The sequence below is a fragment of the Anser anser genome, assembly GCF_964211835.1.
Source record: "Anser anser genome assembly, chromosome: 3".
Taxonomy (NCBI): Eukaryota; Metazoa; Chordata; class Aves; order Anseriformes; family Anatidae; genus Anser; species Anser anser.
The window spans coordinates 59,104,843-59,119,700 of NC_139722.1; the positions used below are offsets into that span (position 1 = coordinate 59,104,843).

General features: G+C 37.2%; 1 protein-coding gene across 4 annotated transcripts in view; it reads left to right on the plus strand.

Annotated features, from left to right (window-relative positions):
- LAMA2 (laminin subunit alpha 2) overlaps positions 1–14,858 on the plus strand; it is a 379,619-nt gene that overhangs the window by 95,582 nt on the left and 269,179 nt on the right. For all 4 annotated transcript variants that reach the window (XM_083831898.1, XM_083831897.1, XM_083831896.1 and 1 more), the window contains exon 3: positions 135–247. In XM_083831898.1, coding sequence (XP_083688024.1) covers positions 135–247 — 113 coding nt within the window. The remainder of the gene's footprint in view (positions 1–134; positions 248–14,858) is intronic.

Here is a 14,858-nt window from a genome sequence, read left to right on the forward strand (position 1 = left end):
ATTTCCTGCTTTTTCTTTTAATGTTCTACCTTGTTAGTTCTATAGTTGTATTCAAATCTAGAATTTAGATCTAAAACCATTTATATGTCTGAATTACTCTTAAATACATTTACATATTTCTGTTGCTCTAACAGAACGACATCCGATAACAAATGCAATTGATGGCAAGAACACTTGGTGGCAAAGCCCTAGTATCCAGAATGGAATTGAATATCATTATGTGACCATTACGTTGGACCTCCAACAGGTAGATGACTTCTGTTTGTTTTTATAAGGGCTTTCTTTCTTGCACAATATCTCACCTGGATTATTTTCCTCTTTGCTTTATGTTGCTTTTATATTATGAAGACGCTCTTGGCTTCTCTTGTAATTTTTTTTGGTCATTTTTATGGGTAATGCTGACAGACCTGTTCATTTTAACATAGTGTACCAAATTAAAAACAATTTTCATATGTTTTTATGAAGTCACATTTAAAATTATATTAAATATAGCCTTTTTTAAAAAAAAACATAGCTTCTGGTTTGGCTCTGTGAAGTCAATTAAAAGAATATTCCATGTACTCATAAATAAAAGTTTATGTTTAGACTAATATTGTTTATTGTATCAATAATATAGTTTTATTCACTGCAACAATATTTCAGCTGTGTTAGTGATCCATGCTCAGGTAGTGGATTATTTTGAGGGACAGCCTGGAGAGTAAAAGGAGGAGTTTGGCTAAAGTGGTCTTTAAATAAATTGCCTTTTGTTACTGAAACTGTGCTTGACAGCTGTAGCCATACAGAATGAATGCTTATCTGATGCTTACAGAAATGCTATATAAATTCCAGGCATGTAAGAAAGTGGATATGAGGGCTGATGGTAAATCATTTTATTTTCTTTATGCAATGATAAATAAAGAACAATTACCTGGTACCGAAGCTATTCATCATGTTATTAAACTTGACCATTTGGCATTCAATTAACTAGATAACAAAGTAATCTTTTTGTTGTTGTTTGTTTGTTTGTTAACCCTTAGTCTTCTCTGGTCTCATTCAAGTTGCAAACAAATATAGGCCAGCCACAGGCAAAGGAAACATACTCCATTTTCCAGCTGTTTAGAAAAAAGGGAAGGCCCTTTCTCTGATTCCAGTTCCCAGCTCCCCCTTCCTCTCTGATCTCTTCAATGAGATTGGTTTTCTGTTTTGGTCTACTGCTAGTATTTTATCAGCTTCACTTGGAACCTGCCTATCCTTATCTCCCTTCTTTCTCATTCACCTTTACTTAAAGAGAACAATAGTAATCACTAGAAAGGCTTGCATAAAGCATAGCTTGATAGAAAGAGTGAAGCCAAAGGTATTGCATGGAGCCATCAGCAGGCATGCATACGTAAATATTTTTTTTTAATAGATCATAGTCTTAACTTAGTCCAGAACTCAGAACTTCAGTAAGGCTTAATGAAGAGTATAATACTTGATTTCTAGTTTTTGCCATTTATTACTTGAAAACAAACTATCACCCAAATGATATCTGATGGTGCAAATTCTTTTAAGTACTTTGTATTTGTGACAATGAAGTACTTGGAAGCCTCTTTACTGCTTCACACCTGGAAAAGCCTTTGAATCTTGGAAGAATTATTTGCATTTTGGCTTTGGAGTTATTATTTGTATTGCCAAAAATAATAATAACAAAAAAAAAATCCTTCATCTGTGTCCTTGGCCTTGTATCTGAAAAAGTATTTAACGTGCGTTTCTGTTTCAATCAGCAGAGCTGAACTCTTTTAGAGAAGTTTAAGTTCCTGTGCAAGGAACTTTATCAAGGAATTATCAAGTTATTTTTAAAATGTCTTTTAAAGTTTCAGAGTTTGGTTTGTCTGTACAAAGGGATTGTGCCTCTTGTTGGTTCTGATCTATTAATGTGATAGGACCTGAGGGAATGACTTGAAGCTGCGACATGGGAGGTTCAGGCTGGATATCAGGAAAAGGTTCTTCACCGAGAAGTTAGTCAGGCACTGGAACAGGCTCCCCAGGGCAGCGGTCATGGCACTGAGCCTGATGGAGTTCAAGAATTGTTTGGACAACGCTCTCAGACACATGATATTATTATTATTTTTTGGGTGGTCCTTCGGGGACCTAGGAGTTGGACTCGATGATCCTTGTGTGTCCCTTCCAACGCAGATATTCTATGATTATATATATATAAGTAGCTCTTGAGCATTAGGACTGAATTAGCACTCTAGTGATCTTTACTTGTATAGTTGCTTCAGCCAGGTTTGCTAAGCTAGAACTTTACTTTTTTTTTTTTCCCCTGTTGTGTCAGTATTCAGCTTGTTATAATAAATTTATAAAACAAACAAACAAACAAACAAAAAGTGTGCAGTTCCTAAAACTTTTTTTTTTTTTTAATTGTATACTCAAAACTAGCTACTGCAGGGTCAGTGACTCCACTGAGAAAAAGTACAGATTGTTCTAATGTATTTAAAAGGCTTCTTTGTATGCCATTTCACCAGTGGTCTGAGAATACTGTATCATGTTGTGTGGGTTTGTTTTGATGGGTGGGTGTGGGGGTGTTGTTTTGGTTTTGCATGGTTTTTAAGTGAGACAAGGCTCATGCCTGTTGTCCATTCCTCCTTTCCCCTCTCCCCCTTGTTCTCTTGCTTATTGTTCCAAGAAAGCTTGGTGGGGCCTTTCACAGGACTAATGCTGATCCCTTCTCTTAAACCCATTCAGTTGCACTGGCTGAAATGTGAGAGAGCGTGTCAGAGTATGGGTATGTCAGAGAGGTGGGATATGACCCTGTGCTACTGATACTATCTGACTAACTCTAAATGATGTGAGGAGCATACATAGAGTTAGGAAGGCGTGCTTGCTCACCATCTTACATGAACAGAGCAACAACTTTGTTCTGCAAAATGTAGTATATTGTACTATGCTTGACTTTTGGAATTTTTCTTAAGAAATGAGAGGTTTTTTTGGGTTTTGAGGAATATTAGGAGTTTTTATTTTCTTGTTTGGATCTTTTGTAAAAACAACACTGTAGGCTTTATTAAAGTAGTCAGTAAAATATGAAATTTCCCTTCCAGCTAACGTCATGGATAGTAGCCATTGTGAATGGCTGAAGGTCACCAGGTATCTTTGAGACTTCACTTAAAAGAAATTCTGTTCTTTATTTTTGCCTTATGTGAGATTCAGTAATTGCTATGTTTGTGTTGATAAATTCTTGCTTTACGTACAAAAATGCTTGACTTCTTTTTATAGGATAGAAATAACAAATGACAAACCTACAAGTAATGGACTGTAAATTGCAGGAATGCGTTAGTTTGTATGTTATTACTAGTAATTATGATAGTATATGAAATGCTTTCAGCAAGTCTTAATTTCATGAAAAAATCAGGAAAATAATTACAATTTTTTCACTTATATAATGCTTGACCTTTGGGGGCATCTGCATATATATTTTTTTACTTTATTGTGCAGTACAGCTGTGTAAAAAATGGTGTATACTAGTTAAGAATAATTAATAAGGATATTTTACTTCATACAGTTTAACTTTAGAAGGAGTCAAAATATTTTCAGTTAGCTTGGGAAAAATGCAGTTGTTTGTTTATTTGCTTTCTCCCAACAGTTGAGGTGTAACAGAGTATTTATAAAAAAGCTTTCATATGTAAGGAGGCCAGGCTTCTAATTCACTAAGGTACCTTTGAAATTTGTACTCCATTTATATTATAAAAATACATGTTGAAAATTGAGACTGTTTTGTTGTCAGCATCTTTGCTAATTTGCTCTTAACCCTTCATTTTTCCAGACTTCTTAGCCATTTTGACAATCTTATCTATTTCACAAGAATATTCTGGAACATAATTCATAGCTGTACATCTGAAATTATTTTTACAGTGCTATTTACCCAGAAAGTGGATAGAGATCAAAATATGAGTGTAGATTTATTTGGGAGTCATTCAGACAAATTTAAATGGGGGTTAAAATTGAGAGGTTGAGCTACTCAGGTTATTGCAACTGCAGAGCTGAGTTTGGCAGGGTAGGTTCATCAGCACACTAGGTTTTTTCATCTGTGAAGTGCTCACATACACACAGAGAATGTGTTCTGCATCTTTGCTGGCTGCGTAGGGTCTGTGGATTTGGCCTTAAGAGTGATGGGTTCAAGTGCAACAAAATTAACTCAAGTCCAGTGAGTGCAATGTTTCACAGGACAGAAAATAATTCTTCTCTTACAAAGAAGCTCCTTCTGTTGATGAGCTAATGCTCTTTCAAGAAGTAGAGAAAAAAGGAGGTTGCAAAACAGAAATGGTTGGATTTCCAGGGCAAATATATTCCCTGTATTCATGCTATCTGAAATCCTCATTTGGTTCAATGATTTCAGTGATGTGGAAGAGTAGTAGAATATCTTTAAAGAAAATTGGCAAATACACAGGGAAACCAATTAGAAGTTTGAGGTGGGGTGGTCAGCCCATCTGTTTCCAATTTCTACATACATCAGGACACTTTCATGAACAAATACCCTGCTGTTGTGGGGAACTAGGACATTGGCAATATCCTTGGTATTGCTAAGATGTTTATGCCAGGAGCATATTTATAAGGGTTTTGATTTTCTGACTAGACACTTTACATGTTTATTTTAATGGTGCAGGAATATTTTATGTGACTTGTAGATGTCAATGAACTCTGGGTGGGTGGACACAGTTAATGCTGTGGTGGTAACTGTTGGATTTAATAAGTATATCTTAATTGTCTGAGATTGTGGGGGAATAGTTCAGTGTACAGGAAATCCTTTCTAGGCATATATTTCTAAATAAAAACAAAGTAGTTGACACCCCTCAGAGCCTCATAAGATCTGGTAGAGCAGCAAGAATCACTGAATAAGCTATATAGTTGTTTTCTCTATAAAGAGACCACAGTTCATCAGTTTTCATTTCTTTAAGCACTGATAGTGTCCCACTCATTCAACTCTGCTTTTCAACTCCTCCTTCCATGGGAAGGGAGCAAGGATTCTAAGGAATTCTGTTCTGCCTCCATGTAGAAATCACTGCAGTCCTACTTGCCTTTTCTTCTGAAATGTATTCCACCAGTTTTTAGAACATAAGTTTGGACTTTACCGTTTGAGTGGCACATGTTATACTTTGGAAAGTGGCGTTCCTGGAACTAGATAGAGAACTGAATAACTGGAAGTAGAAGCGTGCTTGACCTCAGAAGCACTTTGAGAAGCATTTATGAAAAGTGGAGCGCAATATTCTGTAAGTGCTAAGCTCATTATTTTGTAATTCTGTGTTGTCCAAATTATATTTGGACAGAGGTTTTAGATTTGTTTTTGAATGATTTCTTTGTTATTCAATTCACTTCAGTATCCATGAGTAGAAATGTACATGTGCATACATGTGCAGACGAGCATATATTGTCTATCCTGAAAAAGGATAATATTAGGAAGAGGAAAAGAATTGCAAAACTGAGGGTTTTCTCGTGCTTTCTCTACACAGGACTGTACAACTAAGTTCTGTAGCAAAAGACACAAATGAGAGAACTAGAAAACTATGACAAGATGAATAGAGAGATTCAGGCTTGGACAGGAAAGTAACAGGATAGTAAGTAAGTACATCTGCTGCTATGCTGAGGACTGCCATACATACTGTGACCTATAATTTGAACATTTGGTTTATATTTGAAACCAACTGAGAGAAAAATATGAATATTGATACTTTAAGTGTTCCTGCATTAGTAAACAGTGTGTCACAGGGAAAAAGAGGGAAGTAGACCTGGGAGAGGACTTGTGTTTATTTGGTGCTGGTGGCACAGATAACTTGCCAAGAAATTTACTTTAGGCTATCTCTATTCTGTAACATGGTCTGAATGTCCATTAGCAGCTAAAATGAATTGGGTGTGTTTCTAAGCATATTCTACTGGTTTAGTTTTTTTTTCCTGAAAAGAATACTGTTTGTGAGCTCTAAGATTCATTCATGATGGGAACCACAGCATACTAACTGGGAGCAGTTGGGAGATTCACCTCAAAAGAACCTGCTTATCTGAGCTAGAAAGCTAGTGTGGACGTACCATTCTAAGCTCTGTGTCTGAACAGAGTCCATATTTTACACTCAGCCTATCAGATACTATGCACACCAAAATGGTGGTGTTCCCATATGTTTTAATGCAATATTGCTAACCTTTGTTAGGGTAGGGGAAAAATATGAGAGACGAGAAAGCTTCCGTGAAGACACCTTATTTGTGGGACTTTGCTTGTCACTTGCTCCTTGGCTTTGCTAGTATGACTGCTGTGTTGATAGCTGTTTGAAGGAAATGTTATTTTCATCTGTCAGTTCCCTTGATGCACAACATTAGCCAGATCTCTTGGGGGAGCACAGCTCTATTTCAGAGTTCATCACTGTCACACAGCAGCAGAGATCACGTGTTTGTTTGCCAGGGATGACTTGAGGCAAACATGACAAGCACTGTCTTGCAGAACTGTGTTGAAGATGTTGCCCAGATATATGACCAGAATGAGGCAGGTTATCTGTTTCTAGTATCTTTAATTTAAAGAATAGCTGTTTTTGAAAGCTTATATGAGTGAGTAAATTCTTATTTCCATCACCACTTCTATATTGCTTTTTGCCATCCTTTTAGTGTTTGGCTGAAGGTGTTACAAGATGATGGCTGTAGCAGGGATTGGCTTGGAGTTGTTGTGTAATGTCAAATATAATGCCACCTTCTCTGACTAGCTATTTCTTTGTCTTTCTAGTAAATGAGATTGACGCTTAATTTGCAAATGATGCAGTTCCCAGAATTTGCTTTTTCAAAGCCTTGGACAGGCAAAGACTATGAATTTACTTAGTCTGCATCCCCATCCAATTAATTTATTTCTTGAGGAAGAAATAGAAAAAATTTTGAGCCTTGACTATTTACAATTTGGGGCATGATTTTGGATTCTGGAACCATTTCCTGGCTGTCTGGCTTCAAAAGACTGTTGGAATGCTTTGCGTAGCACTCACTCTATACATCACTGCACAATTAGATCCAGTTAAACTCATCCTTTAGTGATTGTCTGAAGTCACTTTTTCAGCCACAGTGAAGTACAAGGCACACTAGATGATAAGGTATTTCACAACAGCATTGCTTCTTTTAATATTAGTTAAAAAAAATAATAATAATAAAAAAAATCTATAATAGTCCACAAGACAGTGGCTAAGGAATCAGAATGTGTAGTGCAATGCAGCAAGGGTAAAGTAGCCTTTACACACTATCTGCAAAGTGGTATATGAAATATGTATATCACTACGATATGTTTGTTTTTCTCTGCTCTGTAATATCAAATACATTTTTGGGATGTGAGGGATTACAACTAGCTTTCTATGAAGAACTTCTGATATCAAATATCAGAATAGCTAAAGGAATAAACAAAAGGTTAATGACCTTTCGATATATAAAGGGGGCTTAGAAGAAAGATGGAGAAAAGCTTTTTACAAGGGCTGTAGTGACAGGAAAGGGGACAATGGTTTTAAACTGGAAGAGAGTAGACTCTTATATTAGATATAAAGAAGAAATGGTGAGACACTGGAACAAGTTGCCCTGAGAAGCTGTGATGTCTATCATTGGAAGTGTTCAAAGTCAGGTTGGATGGGGCTTTAAGCAACCTGTTCTAGTGGAAGGTGTCCCTGCCCTTGGCAGGGGAACTGGTCAAGATGATCTTTAAGAGTTCCTTCCTGACTAAACCGTTCTGTGATTTTACGACAATGCCTAGTCTTGGGATACAAGAAACAGATTAGGAAAATTACGTACCAGTTGGTCTTCCCATGTTAAACTCGTATACATGTCCAAAGATTTTGCTTAGGTTTTTGGTTAGTATTCTCTCTTTCACTACAGTTATATGCTTTAAATGTCTGAAACACTTTCAAGAAAGCTTCTGTAAAGGTAAACCATATGGCTTCTCTTCATCTCCAAACCAAAGCCTAATATGGTTTCTCAGTTTAAACTGAGATGTCTCACCAGAAAATGCCAGTCGGTTTTGTCCATCTTCTCAAATCTTTGTCTAAAGAGAAAAGTGTGAATAGAAGCAAAGCCTGTTCAGTCAGTGATACTGCATTTTCATGTGGTTGCTGTTTCTCCCTCCCCAGCCTTCCCCAAACAGTCCCGTGGTCTGGCACTAGCAGTTGTGCTGCTACATACTGAACCAGATCAGTACCTTGATACTGAAAACTAGCATTGTCTTATTTTGGGGGGGAGTTAGGTTTCTGCCAGGTTCTGTTAGGTTTGGGGTGGGGGGGCGCGGATTGGTGTGGAACAAGCTGGTATCTCTGTATCTCTGGAGGTGGTGGGAAAGCAGTCCCAACCCCTTGCAAGAGCAGCTGGCACTCTCTGGCTTCAGCTGATGGTAAAGATTTAAAGTACATAATACTGATCTATGAGCTTTGGGGCAATAAGCTACAGTCCATATCTGCAAAATGGAGTTGTCAACCTGCATATTTGGCATTGTTTTTGCTTGCATATTAATCATGCTATTTTAAAGTAATGTAAACACTTAAGAATACAAAGCATTTAATTACATGCCCCCCCCCCCCGTTCAGTTATACCTAAGTGATAATGGATTGTTAAAGTGAAAGCCCTAAAAGATGCAGCTAAAACCATGAAAACAAGAATGTAAAATGGCATTTTATACTCTGAATGAAAATGTAAATGACAAATGAAAATAAATAATGGCATCTGTTCTATATTACTGAAGTCCCCAGCTAATTTTTGCACATGTACCTGGATGTTAGTTAAAAATGATTTTTTTTTTAGTTTCTTTTCTCTTCTCTGAACATAAATCTCAACGTTTCAGTAATTCTTTTCATTCTTTAGTTTCAGAGTTCACTGGTAATGCAAGAATCAGGTATCAATAGGATGAAAGAAAGCATACTTTGCCCTTCAGGTATTCTTTTTAATCAAAGCAAAACTAATGTATTTGAAGTTAGTTTATAATGAAATGTTTTGTAAAAAGCAAAAAACCAACCAACCAAAAACAACAGAAAACAAACAACACATAAATACACCAGTGATGAACATACTTAGAGAACATAATTATAAACAAACAGACCTGTAGTAAATATTTTGACATCACAGTGAACATTTTTTAGAATTATCTGGTTTAGACGGGTTAGCAAGTATACTTTCTGTTATGTAGTTTCCCACCTGGCTTTTTGGAAAGCAGAGAATATGCTTGAAGAGAGTACACACTCTGTATGACACTGGTGACAGATGTCATTGAGGCTTCAGTTATTGTCTCAGAATCAAGTTTTTACACATTCATATAACTCAACACAAAAGTCTAAAGAAAAATGAGGGACCTTTATCCATAGGTGTCAAGAGTGCACACCTATCCCAACCGTCACTCCAATACTACCAGCTGCATTAAGCTTTTAGATGTTCTGATAAACAAGTGTTTGTAAAGTTACTCAAGCTGACTTTTCTGCAGTGTTAAAAAAGAGTTTTGTTTTTTTTTATTATTTTTATTTTTTATTTATTATTCCTGAGAAATAAAGTAATACGTGCAGGGAGTATTCTTCAATGTTTTCTGAAATGCTAGGAAGCCATTTTAGTCCTGAAAGATCAGCTCTAATACCCACCATATATAGTGCTGCTAGCTAGGCTGAGTTGTTGTATTAACAATAAATCTCCACAGGATTACTTTGCCCAATTTTTTTATGCTCCTCACTAAATCAGACTGTAACTTTATTGCTTTGTGGTTAGTCAGAAAGATTTCTAAGTAAGCAGTTCCTTTCAGCTTCACATCATAATACACTCTGAAAGATTAAAAAAAGGTTCAAGAATTTATAGTTTTTCTTTTTGAAGTTACTTGCCTCACATTTTTTCTGGATGACTACAGTAAATATGCATACCATTTTTTCTTCTCTAACTCTGGTTGTTATCAGGAGAGCCATTCACCTTTCCATCCGTTGGGCAAATAGTTTCAGGATATAGGTCCTAATTACTCTATTATAACCTTTGAATCCTGAGTGGCACATGACATGAATGTGAGGTTTTGTACTATTGGCAATTCCGGTGCTAAAGAAAGTCACACAGTCTGGGAGACTGGTGGCAGGATAAATAATGGGTTCATAGGAGGCTCAGTCTTTAACAGATTTTGCTATATTTACTGAAGAAATATGTCATCAGTGAATAGTTTATAATGAATTAAGAGCTGCGTTAAAAAAAAAAAAGAGTTTTGCAGCTGATAGTGGTGGTCATGAAATAGTGCTGCTGTTTGTCATAGAGTTTCATAGCCTTTTATCATTAAATTATTAAAATGTAAGGTATGTGCTACAAGATGGACAACAAGATTCTTTATTGCACCTGATGAGAACTGTAGTAATAAGAGAACTGCTCAATATGTATCAAGATAGATTGTTAATTGACTAGTTTGTTTTTGACAATATTTTGTGTATGTGAGTTAAGATTTAGGGGAGTAGGAGCAGCTCCTAATAGCAAGACACTATTTTGTCATACAAATGCCATGTAGCACTTCGCAGCTTTGTGCCAATACTTCATCAAATCATTGCAACAAGCATCAATGATTTGATGCTTGTTTTCAATTTCCCTTTGTTTTAGCTAGCAGGTTTTAAATGTATATTTGTTCAGATATCAACATAGAGCAAAGGGTAAAATACTGCTACTTTTAATAATGTGAACAGTAGGTCAGGGTGTGGTCGAGAGCACTGAATTTGACTTGCCAACAGTTTTTCGTCATACATGCGTGCAATAGTCTTGATTTGTTGGTTGGTCTAAAATTACTCTAGGAAAAATTCATAATTGTAATAAAGCAAACATTTAAACAGGTCTTGGGGCTGCATAATGATCCCTTGTTCACTGAACAATGAATAATATATGTATGTATATGTTCCTTTCACCATGTAAATATATATATATATCTATTGATGGCATAATTATTCTCTTTCTCTGCTATTTGAAGTCCATGCTGTGCATGCTCTGTGGAAGGCTCGCATATCAGTGATGTAGTTTAGACAGAAAAGGCAGTCATTTATGTGTTTGTTTGATTTTGGAGTAATGTGGACTAAATGACTGGACAAACTTAGAGAAGTATATATATTGGATCTCTTCAATTACAAAGCATGGCAAAACAGAGACTTAGTCTGATCTTGCATATAACTTAACACCTAATGGTGAAGACAAACTGTTCTCTTTGTTGTGAGTCCTAAAGTATTATGTTGTCTAATTATTCATAAGGAAATTCTGATTGTAAAAGAGGGCTATGAGATGGAAACATAAAATTGCTCATCTCAGAATTCACCCTGCACATTCCATATATTGCCCTGCTGTGCCATACAGCAACATATCCATATTTAAAGCAGTCCTCAGGTTAATTAGAACAACAACAAAATAGAATCACAGAATTGTAGGGGTTGGAAGGGACATCGAAAGATCATCAGGTCCAACCCCCCTGCCAAAGCAGGTTCCTTACAGCAGGCTGCCCAGGTAGGCATCCAGATGGGCCTCGAATATTTCCAGAGAGGGAGACTCCACAACCTCCCTGGGCAGCCTGTTCCAGTGCTCCATTACCCTCACCGTGAAGTTCTTTCTCATGTTGGTGTGGAACTTCCTGTGCTCCATTTTGTGGCCATTACCCCTTGTCCTATCCCCACAAACCACTGAAAAGAGGTTGGCCAAATGCCTCTGTCTCCCACACCTCAGGTATTTATACACATTGATGAGATCCCCTCTCAGTCTAGTTTTCTCCAGGCTGAACAGACCCAGGTCTCTCAGCCTTTCGTCATAGGGAAAATGCTCCAGGCCCCGTATCATCTTTGTGGCCCTCCGCTGGACTCTTTCCAGGAGATCCCTGTCTTTTTTGTACCGGGGAGCCCGGAACTGGACACAGTACTCCAGGTGAGGCCTGACCAGGGCAGAGTAGAGGGGGAGGATCACCTCCCTTGACCTGCTGGCCACGCTCCTTTTAATGCACGCCAGGATCCCATTGGCCCTGTTGGCCATGAAGGCACACTGCTGGCTCATGGCCAACCTGTCATCTACAAGGACCCCCAGGTCCTTCTCTGCAGAGCTCCTCTCCAGCAGGTCATCCCCCAGCCTGTACTGACACATGTGGTTGTTCCTTCCCAGGTGCAGGACTCTACACTTGCTCTTGTTAAACCTCATTTGGTTTCTTCCTGCCCAGCTCTCTAGCTGGTCCGGGTCTTGCTGAATGGCAGCACAGCCTTTTGGCGTGTTGGCCACTCCTCCCAGCTTTGTGTCATTGGCGTACTTGCTGAGGGCAGACACTATTCCCTCATCAAGGTTGTCAATGAAGATGTTGAACAAGACCAGACCCAGCACCAACCCCTGCAGAACACCGCTAGTCACAGGTCTCCAGCCGGACTCTGTGCCACGGATCACCACCCTCTGAGCTCGGCCAGTCAGCCAGTTCTTAACCCACCTAACTGTCCACTCCTCTATCCCACACGTTCTCAGCTTTGCTAGCAGGATGTCGTGGGAGACAGTATCAAAATAGAAGTATGAAGAACTAAAAACAAAAATGAAAACTGAACATGCACAAACTTTGATCTGGGCATCAGAGCTAGCATCTCATTTCTTTTCAGTTTACTTATTTCCTTGTGTAAAGTTTTGATTTTTTTTGAGTTTACTGACATGAGGCAGGTTAAAAATACTGCCAGAATTTATTTTTAAACCTTTTTAACTGCTTCTGTGTTTAGTTAAAAAAATGAACTACAGTATCTAAAAAGAAAATGAGGAATATAAAGAATCAAATAAAAAGCTGAAAATATTTTCTGAAATGTCTCTATTTTTGGTTTCATAGTTTAAGTCACTACCTTATTTATGTTCTCTTTGTTCATATCGTTCAATATTTCAGGACTGAAATGGAGAAAAGATTGTGCCGTGTTCAGGGAGTGGATATAAATTAGTACATTCCTATTTCACACTTGGATTAATGATCTTACCTCAAAGAGCTCATAATCAAAATCCTAGGCCTAAAGATGATGCCTGTTACCATATAGTAGTAGCACATTCTTTTCCAGAGAGATCTCAAATCACCATCTTGCTACAGTTTCAGCAAGGAAGTGTTAAAGGTCTAATTGTCAATAATGCAGAAGTTGCCCCGTGCTAATGGTGCAGCAGTTTCAGATGTGTCTTTGCAGACTGCTCCTCGAGGTGGGTAACAGATAGACATCATCTCACTAAAAACTATTTACTTGTATACTTTTTAGCTCTGTGCAGAAAAGTACAGAAGCCATAACATTGAAAGATATCTTTTATTTCACATTAATAAAACTAGTGCTGCATGAGCTTGCTGCTGGTTGTACAAAAAGGAAATCTGAGAAATTTCATAAGATAATTAAGGCTTCTCTAGGAAAAGCATATTATTTTGTGCCATTCCTGTATCTAAGTAGTTTTATCTATATTGGAATTAATATTATCATTATGGAAATAAAATATAGAGATTTCATATGTCTGTAATAGGTGAGGAGACTGAGAATAAATTTTAGCTGTTTAGATTTCAAGGTTTCTTCATTGCTGCGCTTTGAAATGGAGACTAAAAATTGTCTGTAATAGATCTTCATTTCTCAGGCTAGAGGAATACATAGGTTACTTTGAAATGCAGCTGGTAAGGGAACACTGCATGAAAATGAGAACACTATTTACCCTGGATACTCAGTATGGTGCTGGACCCAGACTAAGTAACAGCTCTTGGATCAATGAAAAAACTTTTTTTTTGAATTTTTGGTGTGTTAGCACCAAAACAGAAGGATCATCTTTTCTATTCTGTTATCTAGGTTTGAAGAAAAAAGTGTGAATACTGGCATTTCCATCAAGTTTTCTTTCTTCACCATGCTCTCTCTCAATTGAAATAGATTATTTCTTTATTTCATTAGCCCTATGAAATAAAGAGGAAAGGAAGTGCTCCTTGCTATTATTTGAAAGTGCTATGAAAATAAATTACTGACTTTAGCCTTCAGTTCTGATGTATATTAGCCAATGATGAGAAGGAAATATGGTCAACAGGAAGAAGCTATTTATCAGGCCTTCACAAACAGGTGAAGAGTGGATAATGGAGAAAACCAACAGAGAAAATTACAAAGAAAAAAGCTGGCAATGCCAGAAACTTTACAGGCACCGACTCCTGTTTGGCTTAATGTATCTTAGATATTCAACAGCTGGACAACTTGAAAGCTTTACAGTTTGAAACTTTATACAGTGCACTGTTTTAATAGAAAATTTTATTTAAAAAAATAGACATGTTATAATCATTTTTTACTTATGAGCAAAAGTTGAGAGGTATTAATAACAGATTTACTTTTCTCAAGGAGAAGAACACATTTTTTAAAGGAGCCTAAGACTCTCTAGCAGTTACATAAAGTAGAGGGAGAAAGCCAAGATTGGAGATAAGTGGAGATATTTTTAAACTGTTTTTTAAAATGCACATTGAAGGTTACAGTTTTGCAGGTACTAACTGAATGAAACTGAGTCTATTTTTGTCTAATTAGAAAAGATACGTGTTTATAACTGAAGCTCGGTTTGCTTTGGAGACACACACCTTTAGCGCTTCTCAAGGTGTGCCATGGTGAAATCTTTCTCAGTTGTTCCGCACAAAGTGCTGTGGTCATTCTGGTTTTGCATGACATTCTTAGCTATATATATATATATATTATATATATATTTTTTTTTCTGGGGCAGACGATGCTCTGATAGCTAGAATTGTTTGCAACACCATGGAGGGGGGGAACACAAAAAAAAAACAAAAAACTCTATGTTGGAATCAAGTGTGTGCATCTTTCAACCCAAATTCCCCATCTGGTAGTAACATTTCTGTTGGAAGCAGATCAGATGAACAGGAGAGACACTGTCATTAGAAGGCAAACTGCAGCATGGCAGGG